The sequence below is a fragment of the Corylus avellana genome, chromosome ca8, assembly GCF_901000735.1.
Source record: "Corylus avellana chromosome ca8, CavTom2PMs-1.0".
NCBI classification, from domain to species: domain Eukaryota; kingdom Viridiplantae; phylum Streptophyta; class Magnoliopsida; order Fagales; family Betulaceae; genus Corylus; species Corylus avellana.
In genome coordinates, this window is record NC_081548.1 from 19,865,411 (window position 1) to 19,888,036 (window position 22,626).

The 22,626-nt window shown below is 37.5% G+C and overlaps 3 protein-coding genes across 3 annotated transcripts in view; 1 reads left to right on the top strand and 2 right to left on the bottom strand.

The window, feature by feature from the left end:
- On the bottom strand, positions 1-1,722 carry LOC132191015 (uncharacterized protein At1g28695-like). The gene is made up of 3 exons (XM_059606034.1): positions 1,576-1,722; positions 1,130-1,495; positions 1-516 (listed from the first exon to the last, which is right to left on the bottom strand). The coding sequence occupies exons 1-3, from the start codon at positions 1,720-1,722 to the stop codon at positions 1-3; spliced, it is 1,029 nt and encodes a 342-aa protein (XP_059462017.1).
- Positions 1,723-5,659: 3,937 nt separating this feature from the next.
- On the bottom strand, positions 5,660-14,054 carry LOC132190717 (uncharacterized). Its single transcript, XM_059605767.1, has 4 exons — positions 13,643-14,054; positions 11,004-11,057; positions 7,292-7,417; positions 5,660-6,123 (listed from the first exon to the last, which is right to left on the bottom strand). Exons 1-4 carry the CDS (start codon positions 13,994-13,996, stop codon positions 5,944-5,946), a joined length of 714 nt encoding a protein of 237 aa, XP_059461750.1. The 5' UTR covers positions 13,997-14,054; the 3' UTR covers positions 5,660-5,943.
- A 1,105-nt stretch (positions 14,055-15,159) lies between these two features.
- LOC132189824 (SWR1 complex subunit 2) overlaps positions 15,160-22,626 on the top strand; it is an 11,452-nt gene continuing 3,985 nt past the window's right edge. Inside the window, exons 1-8 of the mRNA XM_059604628.1 lie at positions 15,160-15,631; positions 15,942-16,013; positions 16,129-16,172; positions 16,261-16,507; positions 16,802-16,877; positions 17,012-17,131; positions 17,262-17,330; positions 18,621-18,663. Coding sequence (XP_059460611.1) covers positions 15,491-15,631; positions 15,942-16,013; positions 16,129-16,172; positions 16,261-16,507; positions 16,802-16,877; positions 17,012-17,131; positions 17,262-17,330; positions 18,621-18,663 — 812 coding nt within the window. The 5' untranslated portion in view covers positions 15,160-15,490. The remainder of the gene's footprint in view (positions 15,632-15,941; positions 16,014-16,128; positions 16,173-16,260; positions 16,508-16,801; positions 16,878-17,011; positions 17,132-17,261; positions 17,331-18,620; positions 18,664-22,626) is intronic.

The following is a 22,626-nucleotide window of genomic DNA, read 5'->3' on the forward strand; positions in this document are numbered from 1 at the left end:
TCACCATTTGTACCCAATCCATGAGTCCGTGCATGCCACATGCATCAACGTTGACAATCCAGATGTCAAACTATCGTTGGTAGATGGCCTCTTGAACATCTTCCAATCATGAATGAGAGCAGACAGATCCGCCAGCTTGGCACGAATAGTACGACAGCAATTGGCATGGACGGTTGTGAGAGCTTTGAAGTCTTTGGTCTCTTGACAGAAGCCCGTGAAGTATTTGGTGTCCAGGAATCTTACAGTGAGGCCTATGTCTCTTAACACACCTCCACGCATCATATTTCCTAAAATCAATTGATCATTTAATCCCGTAGAGTTATCTTTCCGGGCGTACCATGCATCAAATAATGAGATGGTCTTGTTGTTGGATCTGATCATGTAGAACCCGGTGTTCATGGGGTTGGCTTCTGACCCTTCATCACCGTTGAAAACATCTGTGCTGATTTCAAGATCAATGGTTCCATTTTGGCTCAGCCTTGGAAATGGATTCCTTAGCCACATAACATCAGTGTCCTGTCATAAAATAAAAAAATAAAAATAAAAAACTCATCAATTAATAATAATTCAAAAAGGTTTTATTTCTATATTATTGTCTTCTTGACTAAGTGACTCATGACCTCTAAAGACTCTAAGATTTAAGAAACATGATATACAAGTATAAAATCTTTTCATAGTCACTCCAGATAAGTTACTATTTATGAATAGTCAGATAAATTATTGCTACATTCACGGCTTTCGGTGCAATTTACCCAGGATAAAGCAACTCGAACTTGCTTTCACTGAAGTAGGTCAGACAGAGTCTTCATAGCTCAGTCACTCAGTTAAGAAGACAATAATTCATAAATGAAACCTTGAGTCTATTTAAGGGAAGGAAATGTACGTAGAGCTTCGGCTTACATGAAACTTACTTATCCATTCCTGCAACCTACTATCTTTGTAAACTTTTGAAGCATCAAGCTTGGAAATGATTTCAAAGAACTTGTATCTTCGTTAGCCAACCAGTTATTTGTAAGTGTTTATCAACATTATTCTATGTTAATTTATGAGCATCAATTTTCAGTTTATTTAACTGCTTCATTACTTGTGCTATAAATATAAAAATGAGTAAGGAAATTAATGAAGGTACCGTGAAAATGAAACTGTAGCCTCGCTTCAGTACGTCTCCCAGAAAGAGTGTTCTCCTCCACATCATCTTGATAAAATTATCGGACATGTAGAGCTTCTCAGCCTTGGAATCCATGTCGTCCTCCATTTCAAGCATGTAGCAATGAAGCCGAAGAAATTTGCAGCGTTCGAACGACGTCGGATCCATCGCAACTAATAGAAGGTGATCTACCAATTCCCGCGTATCTTCCCCGACCCAAAAACTATCCAAAAACATGTCAAGCATCGGCTTGTCTCCCTCCACGTAAGCCTTGTTCACAATGGTGATTATTACTGTCCTGTCCTCCATGGAAGCCTCCGACAAAGCTACCTCCAGTGCATCATCGCCCTTAATATATATATATATCACATAAATTAATATATATAACACCGCAATAATTCAATTAAAGAAAAAAAGAAAAAGCTTACGGTTTTAGAGGGTTGACATTGGTTATATTGTACGGACAGGAGTGGCTTAAAGGAGGTGGGGAAGGCGACGAAGACATAGAGTAAACCGACGAACAAGAAGAGGGATATGAGTGCTATAAGGCCGACTCGATCCTTGTGCTTATTCATGTGTTTGCTGGAAAATGAATATTGTTTGGTTCCGGCCAGTTTCAGGTGTACCAGCGCTTGTATAGTGTCAGAGAGAATATATATGTTCTTATATTAAAGGAGATTTGTTAAATATATTAATGTAGAGAGAAAGAAATGAGAGAGAAGAGAGCTTGCATTTGCATCTGAGCTATATTTGAAGAAATTCATAAAATTATGAATATTAATGCGGAATAATAAAATAAACACAAAATATTTTACGTGGTTCAGTCAACGACCTACATCTACAGATAAAGCCCAAAGGCTACATTATGCTCTTATTGCTTGATTTATTTTACAATACGTACATGGCACTCTTATTTATAGGAGAATTGTGGTAGATAAGTTTGGTAACTTTGATTACTATCAAATATAATTTCAATAAAATCAATCAATCAGATTTGATTTATCATCAAATCTGATTATAGGAGATTATAATAAATTATAATGAAATCAAATCTCCTAATATTCTCTAACAATATTGACATGTGCATTTTGATATTATAATAGTCTCTATAAATAGATAACTTAGAAAATATAGTATATTTTGATAACATAGTTTGATGGCTGTTAGAAAATATATTTCCTTTCAATATCAGATTTTATGGCAACTAAATCTATCTCAATTCTCTTACAAATAAGAGTAAATTGTAGCTTTAACGACTTTATTATGTGAAACATATGTCATAATTTTTTATGTCATCCAATGACGTGTTGACATGTCAGCATTTCAGGAGTAGGCTTGGTTTTTGCTCATCAGGTTAAAGCTATCTTTTTTTATTTTATTTTTTGCGCAAGATTAATCACGTTGGGAGTGTTGTTTACCAAGATTTATTTGACGGTTGGATCATTCGGTAGCCTTTGGTAAAGGTTGTTACATCTCCTGACGCCAGCACTATTGGGATGATTCTTTGTGGAAAGTAAAGTCAGCAACAAAAAAACATTAGATCGCAATTCGCAAAGAGAGGTAACGTGGAAGCGTATTAAAGGAGAGGAGGACTCAAACCCAAGGCATTAGAAGTCACCATTTATATACCTCAGAGGGCCACCGGTATTATACGGTATGTACACTTCATCACTTACTTGTTTGTTGTATAGAAAATGAACATAAACACTTTCAAAACACTGAAGAGATAATTAGGCATTGAATATGAGGTGAGAAGATTTATTTAATTGCATAAACTCCAGGTGGTCCAATGGATGGGGCTATTAGTGAGAAGCCGAGTAGCTCTAAACCAATGAGCATACAGCCTAAGAAGGCATTCCTTCAATATTCATTGCAAGTAGCTTCCGCACATCACGCAGGTTATGGGCTAGTTTATATAATTCTAAATAAGGTTTTAGTTTGTATTTAGTCTAAGGCATGCCCGTGTTCTTTTACAGATTTTCCTTTTATTATTTGCTCATTTACTTCGCAAAAAAGAAAAAGAAAAAAAGGACATTGTGAACCCGGGAAGATGGCATACGATTATGTGCTCTGGTCTGGTGAAATCCTAGTTAAAGCGAAGGGCAGGGATGCAATGGCAATCACCATCATGTGGCGCAAGTTCATCGTAGAATTACCATCACCGGTAGTAGTGGTGCTGGCAGTAATGGTCGAGGAAATATAGTAGCAACGAAAGTGGATGTGACTAGTGTTTTGTTGATTCAAATGTGACTCAGACAATAATATATAACAAGACAAAACATCTATTTCTTCCATCTATAGACATGCCAAATTTCCATTAACCAAATCGCCAAACTACTAGTAATAAATTTATCATAGTGATTTAAGCATATCCCACTTCTATTATAATTTATTACCAAAAAAAAAAAAAAAACTTATATCATAATTAAGTTAGGATTATTCTTAGACACCTTTTAAAATTAAGCAATTGAATGGTTTGTTCTTCCAAATGAATTTTTTTTTTTTTTTTTGGATAGGTAATTAATTTGGGCTCCAATGAAAGTCAGCGTTCTGAAATGATGCGTTTTAAAGCGAACTTAATGAAACGGTGCGTTTAAGTCGTCTTCTTCATAACTTAACCTAACTTTCTAAAATTCTAAATATCTAAAACTAAGTCTGAACTCTGAAGACTGAATGCATCGTCTGCCACCGCTGGCTAATCGAAGCCCTTGAGTGAAGTTTTTTCTAAAGGGGCTAAGGGAAATTTTTGAGGGCCGGGGGGCATCCTCTCGACCCCCTTTCAACTCCCTCCGCCCTTGTTCAAGTCCAAAAAGAAAAGGACTTTCAAAAGCTCAAAAGCATATATAAAACAAACATTTAAGTCCTAAATAACGGTAAACACCTAAAAATGAAATGAAAGATACAATCCATCTCATTTTTCCTACGTTTTCTCGGAAAGCAAACAGGAAGGATAATAAAGCAAATGAACCTCAGAGAAAGCAACGAAGGAGGCTCTTCTAGGGTTCGTGTGAGCTAGCGTTTTTTCTCCTCGTCGACTCTGTTTCTCTCCGTTGACAACAGCCAAATAAGCCCAAATTTACTTTTACCCTAAATGAATTTCAAGATGCTTTGCCACTAATCTTTAAAAAATCAACTTTAAAAAGTTTCACTGTAAGAGTTCACAATTTAAACAAGCTCTGAAAGTTTTCTAAAATGTTCTTTTTTCCTTGGGATAAGTCTACCCAAAAAAATAAATAAATAAATAACACTACACTAGATAGTTCCTAAAGGTAAAGGTCCAATTAGAACAAAACTTATTGATACAGCACAAAAAAAAAAAAAAAAAAAAAAAAAAAAAAAAAAAAAAAAAAAAAAAAAAAAAAAAAAAATTCTAGAACTTAACTTTGAAAAGATTTATTTTGGTAAAGCTAATGGCTAACTTGACCAGGTCCCCTTGGGATCATTAGACTGTCAACCATCAATATGAAGATCTTCTGTAAGCAACGAGAGGCTGTGGTATTCCTAGTGAAAAGAACGATATATAGATTTGACAATATTCAACAATCTCTATAAGCACTCTGAAATTAAGCAATTGAATGATTTGTTCTTCCAAATGATTTTTTTTTTTTTTTATAGGTAATTAATTTGGGCTCTAATGAAAGTCAGCGTTCTAAAACGATGTGTTTTAAAGCGAACTCAATGAAACGGTGCGTTTAAGTCGTCTTCTTCATAACTTAACCCAACTTTCTAAAATTCTAAATATCTAAGACTAAGTCTGAACTCTGAAGACTGAATGCATCGTCTGCCACCGCTGGCTAGCTGAAGCCTTTGAGTGAAGTTTTTACTAAAGGGGTTGAGGAAAATTTTTGAGGGCCGGGGGGCATCCTCTCGACCCCCTCCCAGCTCCCTCCGCCCTTGTTCAAGTTCAAAAAGAAAAGGACTTTCAAAAGCTCAAAAGCATATATAAAACAAACATTTAAGTCCTAAATAACGGTAAACACCTAAAAATGAAATGAAAAATACAACCCATCTCATTTTTCCTACGTTTTCTCGAAAAGCAAACATGAAGGATAAGAAAGCAAACGAACCTCAGAGAAAGCAACGAAGGAGGCTCTTCTAGGGTTCGTGTGAGCTAACGCGGTTTCTCCTCGTCGACTTTGTTTCTCTCCGTTGACAACAGCCAAATAAGCCCAAATTTACTTTTACCCTAAATGAATTTCAAGATGCTTTGCCACTAATCTTTAAAAAATCAACTTTAAAAAGTTTCATTGTAAGAGTTCACAATTTAAACAAGCTCTGAAAGTTTTCTAAAATGTTATTTTTTCCTTGGTATAAATCTACCCGAAAATAAAAATAAAATAAAATAAAATAAAATTTAACACTACACTGGATAGTTCCTAAAGCTAAAGGTCCAATTAGAACAATACTTATTGATACAGCCATAAAAAATAAATAAAATAAATAAAAAATCTAGAACTTAACTTTGAAAAGATTTATTTTGGTAAAGCTAATGGCTAACCTGACCAGATTCCCTTGGGATCATAAGACTGCCAACCATCAATATGAAGATCTTCTGTAAGCAACGAGAGGCTGTGGTATTCCTAGTGAAAAGAACGATATACAGATTTGACAATATTCAACAATCTCTATAAGCACTCTGAAATTACAGGAGGCAGAGTTAACACTAACACGAAAAGTATAACCAGACTAAATATCAGAAGGAAAGAACACTGGAAAGTATTGCATTCTTTTTGCTCTCTCTGTATACGACGTCCCCGAAGAGCGAACTGACATGGCACCATCACTTGGGAATCCCTTCATTTCTCCTCAAAATCAACGTCAATAATCTCAGGCTCCGACTTTGAAGTAGTGTTTCCTCTGCCACCTCTGGAGAAGAAGTCCCCCTTCGGCTGCCATACAGTGTTTCCACAGCTTGTGCAACGGATTATTTGGTTCTTGTAACCAACAAATTGCCTCTTACAAGCTGGGCAAGCCCCCTGTCCAAGTTTTGTGCAAAATGACACGTCAGCTAGTTTGTTAATAGAAAATTCCAACGGGTGAGTGAAATTAAAAGGGGTTTGAGGTTAACATTGCAAAGCCGTGACACATTAGTGATTAGAGAGGATAAGTGAAGTTTCCCAAAAGACACCAAGATATACTATATACCTCTTAAATTTCTAATACAGTTCATATATCTAGCTTGCCCACTAACGTCTCAAATCATTACATATAATTTTTTTTTTTTTTTTGATTTGGTACCGGGTATCCAGAGCTTCGATCCGAATAATCCCGGGGTGCATAGGCCCTTGGCAAGGAGTTTTCCGCAAGTGCACCTCAGTTAATTCAAAGGGCGAACCCCCAGTCCGATGGCCCCAAAAAGCAGTTTGCACTCGATGGGTTTTGAATCATTACATATAATTTTTATATTGACAACTACCCCATCTGATGCCAAGGAAGCAGGGTTATCTTTGACAACATCTGATGCATACATGAATAAGCTATACATTGCAAAATAGATCAAATGCAATCATAGAACCAAGTTAACTTACATCATTAAGTGCAGTGAAAATATATAAATTCCTAGCAAAAACTAAATAAGGAAGATATTCACCTAAACAACAAGGCACAACATTGTGAAAACTATTTCCACCAGTTAGCATTTTTCAAAAACAAATTAATTCTTTGAAAGAAACTCAAAAGTTCAATATAACCATTAAATTCTTGAAATAAAAACAATTAAGCAAAAGTCTTACAACATTAGCCCATATATCAATTAATATTGATCAGGACAAAAAAGGTACATATGCCACCAGAAGAAAAATATAGTGAGGACTTCCCTTTTGATTGGACCATATCAGGAGCAAAAGTTATACCAATAAAAAAAGGTCACAATTTCTGTGGAATGGTATCAATAGCTTGAAAGATGATCACTTGATTATCTGATCAAGGTGGACTTTTATCCTAACATGTTTTCAAGTATATGTGGTACAAGGAGAAACTGACAAACAGTTCATAGCTAATTACACAATGTTGATAATGGCATATAACGCAACCAGTCCAATCACACCCTAAAAAAGAATTGCCGCTAAAATAATATTAAAATTATAAATGCACACATGCATCCACATTCACGGGCAAAAGCAGAACAACAAGAACCAGTAATACCTTTATAACGAGGTTATTGGCAATAGCACCAATGAGAAGAGGACCAGCAAATGGCAGTACCCATGTTGCGATTATCAAGAACCGAAAAAGCCATCCAGACAATGCAAACCAGAGGAAGAAAATTGTCTACAAAAAAAAAAAAAAAACAATAACAAGAAGAAGAAGAAAGTTGTGTGAGCCAATAAAAAACAAAGTTTGCATAACCAACATCCAGAATACATACAAAGAGAAAATAAGGAAAAGGAATACATATTAAAGTACTACTTCATTTTGAAATTTTTTACATCACTCGGGGATAGAATATACAGCCTTCAAATTTGTCAAGACTTGTTTAATCTGCAATATGACTCACAGCTTTAGACTAAATTGGAGGCCTGTGCTTAGCTAACCTTCATAAAGTAATTAAATGAATTAATGACTAGTTACATCAAGAGTTTTATAAGACAAACTAAAAAATACAGTGCCACCCTCAACTCATATCAACAAGCTATTTCCCTAGTTCCAAACTACTTGGGGTGGGTTTTGAAGATAGTCATAAGCAACTGTCCAATGGTAAAGGATTTTGAAGAAGGTCTTTAATTCCACCACCGTTCTCTTACAATTTTCAAAAGTACGATTATTTCTCTCTCTAGGTACACCACATTAAGCAAAACTCATCTTCCACACTGCTACACTTTGAAAAGTACCACCCTGCCCTCTCCGACATGTGAAGAGATCCACCACCCGTCGAGGCATGACCCATTTTAACCCATAAATGCTAAAAGTAGAACTTCATAAGGCATTAGCAATCTCACAATGGAGTAGAAGGTAATCTACAGATTCCCCACTATTCTTGCACATGTAACACCAATTACTTATCAAAAAAAATGTAACACCAATTTACCACTATAAAATGTTTTCTCAAGTTATCCATAGTAAAAAGCGGCCAACCAAGCAAAGAACGCAACTTTCAAGAGAACCTTATTTCGCCAAATACTCCTCCATGGAAAATGATTATTATCAAGTGGAGTAAAGACATTATAGAACAATTTGACATCAAACAACCCTCTCTTGGAAGGGGCCAAACAAAACTTGTTTTCATCACCCCGTCTCAATCTGATGGAATAGAACAGATTGAAAAACATGATGAAAAAATCCACCTCTTAATCGTACACCGCTCTGATAAAATTAATGTTCCATTGACGAGTCACTGGAAAGTTGTGAGCGATCTGCCACGGAAGCATCTTTGAAGCGAGCAATACTAAATAACTATGGAAAAGCTATCTTAAGGGTATGCTCCCCACACCACACATCATGCCAAAATCTAATACTATATTCATCACCCACCTCAAATCTAGTATATCTAGAGAACCCCAACGACCAACCCTTTTTGATACTTTTCCATAGACCAACCCCAACGACCCATTAACCTCACTGAAACTCCACCTACCCAATGAGCTACCATATTTAAATTTCTAAACCTACCACTTTTACACAAACGCAACCGCTTACAACCAGCCAAACGACACTCTATTATGTGTTCTTAAGGTCTTCTCTAATAAACTCTCTCTCTCTCTACCCTCATCGGAAAGTGAAGATGCATCCCGACATTTCTTAGTTGTTTGTTGGTTTTTCCAGCAACGATAAAAGCCTAGCTTTCCTTTTCTGGTTTTGCAATGGGGTATTTGAGTAGATTTTATGTGGAAGCTAAGTCATTCGAGTTCGTTTGTGAGAAATGGGTATTAGTTGTTCAAGTTTACAAAATAAGAAAGGGTATCATGCATTCTGTATATCTGGGTAGTGTTAGGGTTGTTTGTAATCTTTGTAAAAGCCTTGGCTGGCTGAATTTATTAAGGATCACAACTGAGTGTTTCCTAAGGGACCTTGATCGTCCTTTGTATAATCATTTTTGTATGAAAGGTTAAGAGTTTTTCCTGAAATTTATATCTGTGTTGGTGTGAGTGTGGCTGAACTAAGTGTAGAGACACTTAACTCTATCACAAGGCAAAACACGTGTGAGAAAAATTGTCTTGTAAGATTAGTGATGATGAACAATGACATATGCTTCAACACCCCTTTTTCAGTATTGACCAAGGTGAGAAAGAAGATTGGCAAAGGAGTAGTAATTTCCAATTCAATATAGTTGGGAGTTATGTGATAGAGTAATTATATACATCACCACCCAAAATATTGTGGGAACCACTCCGCATAGAATTGGGGAGAGAAGATTGGCAAAGGTGATGGAACATAATTACTCTATCACATAACTCCCAACTATATTGAATTGGAAATTACTACCTCTTGCCAATCTCTCCCCAATTCCCATGGAGTGGTTCCTACAATATTTTGGCATGAGATCTGGTTTTGGCCGGGGACCATGCCAGGGATTTAGGGGTGGGGGCTCTTTGAACACCTCTCTGACATTTCATGAAATATGCTTGGTCACTTACTCTATTGGAGTGTTGATTCAGAATGCCTAATTTTGCATACTTCCAATGAAGGGGCGTCATTTTTGTCTTAAGGCAACCACAGCTATTTTTATAAGAGGGCACAACATTGTGGCTTTGACAATACTTAATCAAGCAAGGTGATATTTAGAAGAAGAATGTTCCAACCAAAGACTTGCAACCAATAAAGCTCAAAAGAACTGTGGGATCATTTCTCAAAAGCAGACTGGTTATGGAGATGGCATTCTTAGTTCTGCTCCAAACTCGATGGAGTCACTTCTTTCAAAGCTGGAGAATTGATGCTAAAATTGATGCAGCAGCCCTAGCACGTTTAGAAAAGAACTTACCCAATTTTGATGCCCAAGACTAGTTAGTTTTGTTTCCTTATTAAAAGTAGGGTTTGATGCGTATGCTTAAGATTTACTCAATCTGATGGTTAGCTGGTTAGGATTAGCTTACATTAGGGTTTTCTTCTAATAAAGAGATTGTAAATTTCTCCAATGGAGTTGGTGCTTATTGCATAGAGATTTACAGAGAAAGTTTTTAATGTGCGACTGTGTAAGCTCCTCTTTCTTATTATTTCTTCTTTCTATGTTTATTATCTTGATTTCTTGCACCTTCAACATTCTTTCAAACCTATAATCAGCTCTTACACCATTCATGCCAATGTTCACACAGATTAGCTTACATTAGGGTTTTCTTCTAATAAAGAGATTGTAAATTTCTCCAATGGAGTTGGTGCTTATTGCATAGAGATTTACAGAGAAAGTTTTTAATGTGCGACCGTGTAAGCTCCTCTTTCTTATTATTTCTTCTTTCTTTGTTTATTATCTTGATTTCTTGCACCTCAACATTCTTTCAAACCTATAATCAGCTCTTGCACCATTCATGCCAATGTTCACACAGCTTAGAGCAGCTACCAATTTCTTCTGTGTTTTCTTCTATTTTGAAACTATAACCCACCACCAGACCCTTTCTCTCTCACCTTATGAAACCCTTCAACCCTAGATTTCCCTGAACCTTTTGATAGCAGCTAACCGATCCAAACCTACCTTAAAAAGACCTAATTGGCCGCTGACAGGAATATTTCCAGCAAACAGTTGTCTCTAAAACTATAACCCATCACCTATTATATTGTAAGAGGCACAAATTGAAAAAAGACAGGTTGCCCTACACCAATCAAGGGGATCTGCAGTATCATGTTAATTGTACTCAAGCATTAGTCATCATAGAAAACACCATCTACACTTGGTGTAACATGCAGCATAATTTTGAGAGATACATACCGCGAAACTTCTTCCTAATGGAGTGTTCAGAAAATCATTGAGCTGCTTCCTGTACTGCATGGATGACAAGGAACACAATTATGAGTGATCATATTGATGTCAGAAAACGTAAGAGCCCAATAATAGAACACTAATTAAAGACCAAAAGACAGTATCAATTCCATAACAGACACAAACCAATTATTAAACTCCTGTAACACCATTTGTAAATTCCCACTCAACACCTAGGTATGATTGTCTGTTGAATCAACCCAAATCTTGAATTTTTTAATTATACCAATAAAAACCTTACCATTTTGAATTCCTACCCTACAAAAAATTAGCATAGCTCACTATTGATTAGTGTCAAAACTTACAAAATCAAACTTGTTAATGTTCTCGAACTATTTTTCTAAGTAACCAGAATTATGGCACGATTTGAATTTATGTAATACATATATGAGTATACACTTATATATACAATTCTATATTTTTGTGTGAATAAAATCAATCAATAAAAAAATACTGCCGGAAATTCTGCATGACAACTCCCAAAACTCTTGCAACTTCTAGCTTCAAACAGAAACTCTTTAAAAACCCTCAAAAACTACCCTACTCATCCATAATCTTCTCTCTTTTCTTTTTTTTTTTTTTTTTTTTTTCCCTTGACAAGTAATTCAATATCATTAAATAAGCGTAATGGGGTGCAACCCTAGTACATAAGAAGTATACAAGAGAACCCCCTAATTAGAAGAAAACAGTGAACAAAAGTCCAAAAATCTGCAAAACTAGAAACAAGCAAGCTATGATGTGTCGATATCCAGGTAAAGTGTTGAAAATGATCCTCCATAGCTCATTGAAGTCTCTACATCTTCAAAGCTCTAAGTATTCTTATCTCTCCAAAGGCACCACATTAAACACAATGGAGTCACCCTCCATACTTCCATAATATTACCACACCCTACCTGACCTCCATAAGTCACGAACAAATCACTCACCTATCTAGGCATAACCCAATCAACCAAACAAATTAAGAATAGAGATCCATAACTCTCTTGCTACTTCACAATGAATCAACAAGCGATCAATGGACTCCACACTCTTCTTCCACATGTAACAAAACTCCACCACCACAACATTCATCTTTCTCAAATTATTCAATGTCAATATTTTCTCTAAAGCTATTGTCCACACAAAAAGGCCACTCGCGAGGGAGCTTTGACTCTCCAAACATTCATTAGCAATCAACACTAAATCCAAAATTTGTCTACCTCCAATGAATGCATTCTATGAATTAGATATATTCTTTCTCAACACTAATTTTGACATGTTGGCTAAAACCATGGAAATAAATTTATAAACCCCACCCACTAAGCTAATCAGACGGAAATCCTTAATGTCCACAACACCTGCCTTCTTTGGGATAAGAGAAAGAAAAGTTGCATTAAAAATCTTCACAAACTTCCGTCAACAATGAAACTCCTTAAAAATTGCCATGATGTCTTGTTTCATTACCTCCCAATATTTCCCGAAAAAAAGGCCATAGTGAAACCATCTGGCCCAGAGCCTTGTCATCATTCAAATCCCTCACCACCTCCCACACTTCTTGCTCCTCAAAATCTCTTTCCAACCAATTACTCTCTTTCGCATCAATGGAAAGGAACGAAAGGCCATCCACCTTTGGTCACCAAGTAAACTATTCGGAATACAATTAATTGTATAATTGCACTATTTGCTCCTTTATTTCAATGTACTCAAAAGACATGTATCCGCTAATAACAAAAGAACCCACTAAGTTATTTCTTCTAGGGGAATTTGCCACCCTATGAAAAACTTTTGTATTTTTATCCCCCTCCCTTAACCACAGGGCCTTAGATTTCTGCCTTCAACTCACTTCCTCAAGAAGAATAACTTTCTCCAATTCCTTAGACATAACTTCCTACCTCCTCCTTTCATCGTCCGTGGCCCTCTACAAGAAAATCTAGCTACTGAATATCCTCCAAAAAGTCCTTTTTCTTCCCTGCATTGCCAAAAACCTCTTCATTACATTTCTTCAAATATAGTTTCAAAGCTTTCAACTTACTTGCCAACCCTTAATGGCAATTTATAGTACCAAGCTCATCACAACAAAATGATGAGGATAAGCAGACCTCTGAATTGAAGATTTGGAAGGCAGTTATCCGGATACTTCTCTTCTTTTTATTCGAAGATATCTTTAAGACAAATCCTAAAGTGGACGAGAGATTAGAACCGTACTTCAACTTCTCAAAGTAGTGTTCGCCGTGGTAATACAGTTTCTGAATATGATCCAAAACATTAGTGCCAATGAACACACATTTTGCATCGTGGTATATTCCGTCATCGAACTAGCATACAGTTTTTTTTTTTTATCATTATGTACGTCTATGAGTGTGTGTTTGATAAAATTTTCAAAATTATTTCTATTTCTTAGCTGGGAAAATTTGAAACTATTGATTTGAACTACTTGCCAAATAAACAGAACGCACAATTCAGAAGAAAAAAGAAGGGCATTTTGATAAAAACACAGCAAAGAGAAAGACCTGCACAACCATCTCAGCATTACCAAGCACAAAACAAGCATAAAACTCCAAAATCTTAGTTCATTTCCAATCTAAGAGAGAGAGAGAGAGAGAACAAACCCTCGGCAAGTTCCTGCTGAAGTCCATAGAGAAAGTGCGCCACCGAGGGCTGATCTCGAACTCCCTGTCGAAGTCGCGGGCGCGGTCGGCGGCGGAGCGGGCGACGGAGCTGAGGCGTCGGGACACGGAGAAGCGGCGGTCGAGGCGCTCGGAAGCCTTCTTGGCCTCGAAGACGAGCTGATCGAAGCCGTCGTTAGCGCTACGCCACGCGTCCCTCAAGGCCTCGCCCGAGGCCATTCGCTTCGCGAAGCCGTCGATGTCGCTGAGCCTGAAGGCCCTGACGGGCATGGCCTGGCGGCGATGATGGCGGGGCCTTAAGAGGAGTGGAGGTTGCCATGGCAGAGTTGTGACCATGATCGTAGGCTACTCCGAATGGAGATAATTCCTACTATTATTCGGACACGCAAAGTATGGAAGATATTGGATATTATATATAAACCGTAGAACCATTTGGGATGATATTTTTTTTATTTTGAGAAACATTTGGGATGATATTTACTAATCGATATCATATCTTTTAAAAAATATGAATAAATAAATTTTTTATTATATACAAAATAACTAGGATAGCATTAGCAGCAATTTCTCTTAATTTTTTTTAAAAAAAAAAATTAAATAATTAAACTAATTTTTGCTTTTCTATTCAAATAAATTCTATAATAAATTTATTTTTTTCTTAATATTTATTTAAAAAATAAAGAGAAAATAGATATTAAAAAAACCATTTAAACATTCTTCAAATAAATTATATGAAAAAAAAAAAAAGAGAAAAGAGAAAACATTTTTTTAATAAAATAATGATAAAGGAAGCAAAAATGTTAGCATTTTTTGGTTCTCTTGAACACCGAGAGAGTAACAGCTTTCTTAAATTTTCCTTGAATATAGGATTTAGAATTTTCACAAAGTGACTTTTAAAATTATTATTAGATTTGTAAAGAATTTTTACTGAATTTGAATATAATGATGGTTTTAAAAGCCATCTAAAGGAGTGTAAAAATGGGTGTAGAGAATTGAGAGGGTGTGTAGCATTATTTTTAGGGAAATGCTAGGTATTATTCTACTGTTCTCCTGGTATCCTCTCAACTGTGATTTAACTTTTAAAATCACTATTAAATTTAAGATTATCGTTATTGACTTTTAATCTATTAGTGATTTTAAAAGTCATATCACACTTAGGAGGACACCAGAAGAACACTATAAGAACACCTAACATATTTTCTGAAATCTTAATTAAAGGTTTACTTGGACCATATGGATTTTGCAAAGGGAGCATTTTCCTTGCGGCCACCGCTCATAGGGGTGTTCAAGCGGGCTAGCAATCAATTATAATTGTAAACTGATAACCGCTAATTAATTTGATAGTCGGTTATTAAAAACCGCTAACCAATTAGGGTGGAAGCAGTTTTTAGGGTCTCTAATTCCACGAGGCTCTCAGTAAGTTGCAATTACCGGGTTATAGATAATAACTTACGGTTATAACCAATTGAACACCCCTAACCGCTCCTCCACCTCTCGTGCCCAAGATGCATCGGCCCTTGAAATTTAGCGTGTTCGATTTCTCTAGAAGGGCTTTCGGAATCCGGAAGCCCATTTGCAAAGCATTCTTGCTAGACCCAAACTAAAAACGCGACACTGCGCACGTGATTCGCCCTTGCTTCCGGCCCACACCAGACATCGCCGCACGGAGTGACAGACCCTCCGGCCCGCCGTTTCTGCGAAGCCCCGACAGTCGCTCCCCAGGACGAGAACTTCTCATTAGAAACTTTTGAATACCAAGTTCCTTCGTTCTGGTTTTATTACTATTTCCAATTCATTCATACCTTGAGTTAGAGGAGCAAAAGTATAGTCATGGAAACCTCCAAAGAAGCAGCGGCACCTGCTTTTCTCGATCGCACCTCTCGACCAACGAGAGGAAAGAGGATGACCAAGTTGCTCGACGAGGAAGTTGAGGAGGATGAGTTGTTCTGGAACCAGGAGGCTCTTAAAGAGGTAAATGCTCCTATTTCTTGGCCTCAGTTCTTTTGGGTATATCTCTTTTCTTTTTTGGTTTTGTGGGTATCTGGTTTAATGTGGAAAATTGTTATTTCTTCTCTGTATTTAGCAATATGCTTCTTTATTCTAGGAGTATTTTGCGTTAATTTGCAAATTAAGAAGCTTCTGTTCTACAAATTTTGACATATTGAAGAGAATATGTATTTATCTATTTAGAAATGGAAAAAAAGATGTTTCCAATTCATCAAGATCAGCTAGCATCTCAAGTTGCGTACATAGTTACAAGTATATACCATGTGTTTTGCAGGAAGAGAATGATGTTAATTATGAAGCAGAGCAAGAGGTTGCTGACGAGTTTGATAGCGACTTTGATGAAGATGTGAGCTCCCTACTACTTGTTGAGATATTCACATATCAATAATATCTTTAATGCTATTCAGTTTCCTATTTGTCATGTCTAGTCCTCCTGATACTTCTTTTATTATCTTGTTTAGGAGCCCGAGCCAGAGGAAGAAGCAGAAAACGATGCCGAGGACAGGTTTAGCTTCTTTTGGCTAAAGGGAGTGATAGTTGAAACTATAGATTTGGTTGTGTTTCTAAATGCTAAATGTTGGGTTTTCTTATAGGACGCGTACAAGGAAGAGATTGATATACCCAGGGAAGCCCGTGGCAAAGAAGAAAAAGAAAAAGAAAGACCTTTCGAAGTTAGAGGCTGATCCTAAGGATGAAAAACAAACTCAAAATTCTATTACACCTGAACACCACAATGTCCACGAAGGAGAGAGAACGGTTAGGAAATCTACTAGAACTTCGGTCATTGTTAGGCAAGCTGAGAGAGATGCAATACGTGCAGCTTTGCAAGCAACAATGAAGGTCAGTTTGGGGTCCTTCTTCAACATTTCTTGTGGGCATACTTCCATTTCTAATTAAAGACTTGCTTGTTGTTTAAATGGGATGATGGTTGTCATTACTAAGCCATGCACTTAATGGTGATGATACATTGTTAAGCTGATGAATCCATATTAACTCGGTTGCGATTGTAATCCTGGTGTCATTTTCACCATTCCTTGGTTCATTTGATTTGTTAAAATTTCGCTACTTGTAAAATCTGCATATCAGTGGTACTTTCAACTCTAAAACAACCAAACAATTTGGAATGAATTGCAGCCGATAAAAAGGAAAAAGGAAGGTGAGGAGAAGAAGATGACCCAAGAAGAAATGCTTTTGGAAGCAGCTCAGACAGGTTTTGACTCTTGTCACTCGGTATTAGGAAATGATCTCTGAATTGTGGGAAACTTTGAATATAGATGTTTGAAGCTGTGATGCTGTTACTTTCTGTATGATCTCAACTAGAATGGATTGATTATAATTTTGCAGAAATCATGAACTTGAGGAACTTGGAGCGTGTTTTAGCAAGGGAGGAAGAAGTTAAGAAAAGAGCAATTGTGCATAAAGCTGTGTTCAGTGGTCCACAGATACAATATTATTCAAAAGATGGCAAGTTTACCACCATTATTTAATTTTCAAATTGTTTTTTACTGAACAAGTGAATACACAAAGGTTTATTTTTCTGGAAAGATTAATTCACTTTGGATTAATTTAACGTTGATCTGTAAATTTGTTACAGGTTTTTCATATTTAGAATTCAGTAAAGGATGTTCATTTCAGTCAGAGATTTCTACAACGTCTGTTCCATGTAAGTTAACTTTATGTGCCTGTGAACATTATTGTGTTGGTGAAACTGCTGAGGTATCTTCATGCAGAATGTGATTAAATATGAACCATGCCTTCCAAAATTGTTAATAATTGTTGGAATTGTTTTCTTTTGGATTTTGTTTCTATCTCAACTGTTCTGTCATAGAGTCCATTGGAATGAAGCCTTTAAACCCCCTGCCATAATCACGATAGTGGGTTTGGTATCCTGCCATCTGTATCTTTGTTATCTTTAGTCCCTGCCACTAGCAATAGTTTACCTCAGTCTAAATTGTTGAGAGGATGCATTAGAATCATCCTGTGTATTAATTATTGAGATTTTAATGAAATTTTAATTGCTTATCAAAAGAAAGAATAATAATTTACCTGTGTGCCAGTCGTCTTGCTAAGCCAGGGATTTTAAAACAAGCGGTTAGAACCCCATTTGTGATCTCAGTATTGAATTTGTTGTCCTGCTCTCGTGCATGCTGATAATCTTTGGAGACCCTGCTCATAAAAATGATTCACCAGAGTCCACATTGCTAATTGCCTCATTTAAAGAGTCATTTATGGATTTATTTGGATGTAAACGAAAATTTAGAGTTTTTTTTTTTTTTTGAACGAAAATTTAGAGTTGTTGTAAAAGTATATCATTTTAGATGAAGCTATTGTATAAAATGGGGGATGCCACCAAAACTAATGGTCGATCAATTTTGGTTTTGGTAAATGATGCTACTTGAAGTTCCTATAGTGAGTTGTGATACTGTTGCCCATTTCTGCCTTCACCATGTATTGATCCAATAAATGCTGCGTGAAACTCCCAAAGCATCTGACTATAATTCACTTATACCTACTACTTTAGATAATGAGTTTGCACACTGCCCTTGTTTCATAGAAACAAAACTGTATAGCTTTATGCGGTACAAGTGAGTTGCTTATTATGATGAAGGTGGCAAAGATTCAATTGAAAGTGGCTCTTTTAAAGTTCTGATCTGATCAGCAAAACCTTGAGGATCAGAAAAGCCATTAATAGGTCTTACCCTGTTCTATGAAACCTTAATTCTTTTTTTTTTTTCTCTCTTTCCAATTTCTTTTCTTTTTCCCAAGAAAGTATTAATCCTCAGGCTTAAGTTTAATTAGGTGAAATGAAAAAAGAAAAGAAGTTGCCAAAGATTTTTGCATCTAGAGGCACATTTAGATGCATGTCACATTTTGTAGTGGCAATTAGGGATTTCTTGATTGAACCCTATGGCTATGCTATTGATTTATTTATTCTGTTTAAATTTCTTTCCAGATCCAGAAAAGGCTGTATGTGCAGTTACTGGTTTGCCGGCCAGGTAAGAACTCAATTTCCTATTTGGTGGTTAATGATTTTCTTAGAAGAAATTATTTTCAGAAACAAAATACAAATGTGATGTTTGAAGTCATTGATGATCTCTTTGCAAGTACAGCTGGAGAACATGTGGTTTTTAATTTAATGTTCTAGTTGCAATAGTTTTTCCCTTAATTTAGGCTATGTTTGGATGGAGAGAGGAGAGGAAAGGGCACAGGGGAATGGGTGGGTTTACACTCCCCCCTATTTAGATTTTTTTTTTTTAATTTTATTTTATTTTTTGGATTGAGAGAGAATTTGAGGGGGTTTTGAGGGATACTGTACCCTCTTAAAGCCTCGTTTTCAGCTCTTGCAAACTAGGAGAATTTAAACGGAGTATATTGTTTAATGAGTTTTTTTGTACATCCCTTTTTATCCTTAATAATTGGTTAAAATTTTGATGATATCTAAATAATCCTTTTTTACTTTTTTCACTCTACTGTCAGTTTATATAATAGCTTATCCTTTCCTCTCCTTTTCTCCGGACAACCAAGCAGGGGGAAGGTGTCTACTTACCTTTCCCCTCCTATTATGGATTAAAACATCCAAACGAAATAAGAGATATAGATAGTCCCTCTTTCCTCCTCTTTCTCCCCACCCCCCATCCTCTCCTCTTCCTCTTAAACATAGCGTCAGTAAAATGCTCTTAGTAAGAATCAAAAAATCAGTAAGGAAGACTGACGTAGCGGAAGACTAAGGTAACTAATCAAAGAGCAGCGTCTTTGATTCTGCAAGGAGAAGCGTCTTCGTCTTCTACCCAAAAGATAAAACAAGCCCGCAGGCTAAAAATAAAACTCCGCAGAGTATTTAAGAGAGAATTCTCTGATTTGATTATAATTCAATTGATTGAGTTTTACATAATAGGCAAGCCTATTTATAGAAGAGAAATCCTTGGAGAAAAAGTAAACCTACTTCTAGTAGAGAAAGTAAATCTAATCTTAGTAGGAAAGTAAACATAATCCTAGTAGGGAAAGTAAACATAATTCTAATTAGAAAAAGTAAATATACTCCTAGTAGGGAAAGGATTAAAAGTAAACTATTTATTCTTGGGGGTGGGGACACACATGTCCTACATCAGTCTCCCCTTCTTGAAAAGAACTCGTCCTCGAGTTAAGTTCTGACTCCTCTGGTGGAAAATATTCAAAAATGTCTGCCACGTTGAATGTTGAGGATATCGCCATTTCTTCTGGAAGATCGATGACATATGCATTGTCGTTAATCTTTTTTAGTACCTTGCATGGACCATACTTCTTATTCCTCAGCTTTCCAGAAGTACCAGTTGGCAGTCGCCCCTTGCGTAGATACACCATCACAAGATCTCCTTCTTGAAAAATCTTCGATCGCCGACCCTTGTCTGCTGCCGTCTTGTACTTAGCATAGGATTCTTCCAGATGCTGACGAACTCCCTCTTGGGTAGCTTTCACCCGTTCTGCTAAATGCTCCGCTGCCACACTTGCACCGGGTAGCTTAGGTAAAGTTGCAAGATCTACTGCAAGTCTCAGAGTTCTTCCATAGACGACTTCAAATGGTGCCTTCCCAGTAGATCGATTCACCATGTTATTGTAGGCAAACTCAGCCTGAGCTAAAGCCAGGTCCCACTGCTTCGGTTTGTCACCTGCAATACATCGAAGTAAATTACCTAGAGTTCGATTAACAACTTCTGTCTGCCCGTCCGTCTGCGGATGGCTCGTGCTACTAAAGTTCAATGCTGTGTCGAACCGCCTCCATAATGTTCGCCAAAAGTGAGACAAGAACTTGGTGTCTCGGTCAGAAGTGATAGACTTTGGGACTCCATGCAATCGAACCACCTCTCGGAAGAATAGATTGGCCACTTGAACTGCATCAGATGTTTTCTTGCAAGCAACAAAGTGAGCCATTTTGGAAAATCTATCCACAATTACCATTATAGAATCTGCTCCTCGTTGGGTTCTCGGGAGACCCAATACAAAATCCATGGATACATCTTCCCACGATGCTTCTGGTATTGGTAGAGGCATGTATAATCCCGTATTTTGGGTTTGCCCCTTGGCGACCTGACAAGTCTGGCATCGTCGGACAAAATTACCTACTTCTTTCTTCAGTTGCGGCCAGTAATACCGTTCCTCTACCAGAGCAATAGTCTTGTCTCTTCCCAGATGACCACCCAAACCTCCAGCATGTAATTCTCGGATTATTTGTTCCCGTAAGGAACTCCTCGGAATGCACAGCCGATTCCCACGAAATAAATACCCCTCCTGAATATGTATCTCAGAAATTGGTTGCCCCGCCTTGCAATGCTTCCAGGTTTTACCAAAATCTTCATCTTCCTCATATAACTCCTTTAGGCACTCGAATCCAGTCACTTCAGCTTTCATGGTGATCAGCAGGGTAGCTCGGCGGCTTAAAGCGTCAGCTACACGATTTAGTTTTCCCGACTTATGCTTGAGAGAAAAAGTGAACCGTTGGATGTAAGAAACCCACCGAGCATGCATCCGATTCAAATTCTTTTGACTATTGATGAACTTTAATGCTTGATGGTCGGTATAGAGGACAAACTCTCGTTGGATCAAGTAGTGCTCCCACACCTTGAGGGCTCTCAAGACAGCATAAAGCTCCAACTCATATGTTGACCACTTCTGTCTTGCTTCTCCGAGCTTCTCACTAAAAAATTCTACGGGCTTCCCTTCTTGAGATAACACAGCTCCTATCCCGACGATTGATGCATCACATTCAACTTCAAACAGCTTGTCAAAGTCAGGTAAGGCAAGTACAGGTGCTGTGCATAGCTTTTCTTTGATGATTGAGAAACTTCGCTCGGCTTCTTCACCCCAATTGAATTTTCCTTTCTTCATACACTCGGTGATCGGTGCTACAATACTGCTGAAATTCCGAACGAACCTTCTATAGAAAGTTGCTAACCCATGGAAACTTCTTACTTCTCCCACTGACTTGGGTGTGGGCCATTCTCGGATTGCTCTCACCTTCTCTTCATCCACTCGGATTCCATCGGTACCGACTACAAATCCGAGGAAGAGTAACTGATCCATCATGAAACTACACTTCTTTAAGTTGATAAACAACTTATTTTCACGGAGAACCTCCAACACTTTCCTCACGTGATCCATGTGATCCACCGGGTTGCGACTATAGATAAGAATATCATCGAAATAGACAACGACAAATTTTCCGATAAAAGGTTTCAGTACCTGATTCATGAGTCGCATGAAAGTGCTTGGTGCATTCGAAAGGCCGAAAGGCATCACCATCCACTCATAAAGCCCCTCTTTAGTCTTGAACGCAGTTTTCCATTCATCTCCCGGTCGTATACGGATTTGGTGATATCCACTCCTCAAGTCAATCTTTGAAAAAATCTTAGCCCCAGATAGCATATCAAACATGTCACCTATTCGGGGAATTGGAAACCGATACTTGACCGTGATCTTGTTTACTGCCCGGCTATCCACGCACATTCGCCAACTCCCATCTGTCTTCGGTACAAGTAGGGCCGGTACTGCGCATGGACTCATACTCTCTCGCAAGTGTCCCTTCCGAATTAACCCCTCTACCTGCTCTTGCAAAATAGCATTCTCCTTTGGGCTCATTCGATAATGTGGCAAGTTCGGGAGACTTGCTCCCGGCACTAAGTCAATATAGTGCTGGATATCTCTCATGGGCAGCAGTCCTTCGGGCATCTCTTCAGGCATGATGTCTTGGAATTCTTCTAACATCAGTCGCATTATCTCAGGAACTTCTTGTGAGACGGAGCCCGGGGTTCCCTTGGTCACCAATGCTATGATGTCTCGGGCCTCCTTAACTTCTTCTATAAATTCTGATCCAGTGGATAGGAGGACCGGCTTTCCCTTAGAATAAGTAGAATTTTCGACTTCCTTTAAAGGTCGAAATGTTATCTTCCGACCATCCCAAAAGATAGTGTAGACATTGGCTCTTC

Excerpts from the sequence above, each read along its gene's own strand:
- LOC132191015 (XM_059606034.1), bottom strand. The coding sequence starts at position 1,722 with ATGAATAAGCACAAGGATCGAGTCGGCCTTATAGCACTCATATCCCTC. Across the intron at positions 1,496-1,575 it reads AATGTCAACCCTCTAAAACC|GGCGATGATGCACTGGAGGT; the intron begins GTAAGCTTTTTC and ends ATATATATTAAG. Across the intron at positions 517-1,129 it reads GCTACAGTTTCATTTTCACG|GACACTGATGTTATGTGGCT; the intron begins GTACCTTCATTA and ends ATTTTATGACAG.
- LOC132190717 (XM_059605767.1), bottom strand. The coding sequence starts at position 13,996 with ATGGTCACAACTCTGCCATGGCAACCTCCACTCCTCTTAAGGCCCCGC. Across the intron at positions 7,418-11,003 it reads CATTAGGAAGAAGTTTCGCG|ACAATTTTCTTCCTCTGGTT; the intron begins GTATGTATCTCT and ends TTTTTTTTGTAG. Across the intron at positions 6,124-7,291 it reads CCAATAACCTCGTTATAAAG|GGGGCTTGCCCAGCTTGTAA; the intron begins GTATTACTGGTT and ends AAACTTGGACAG.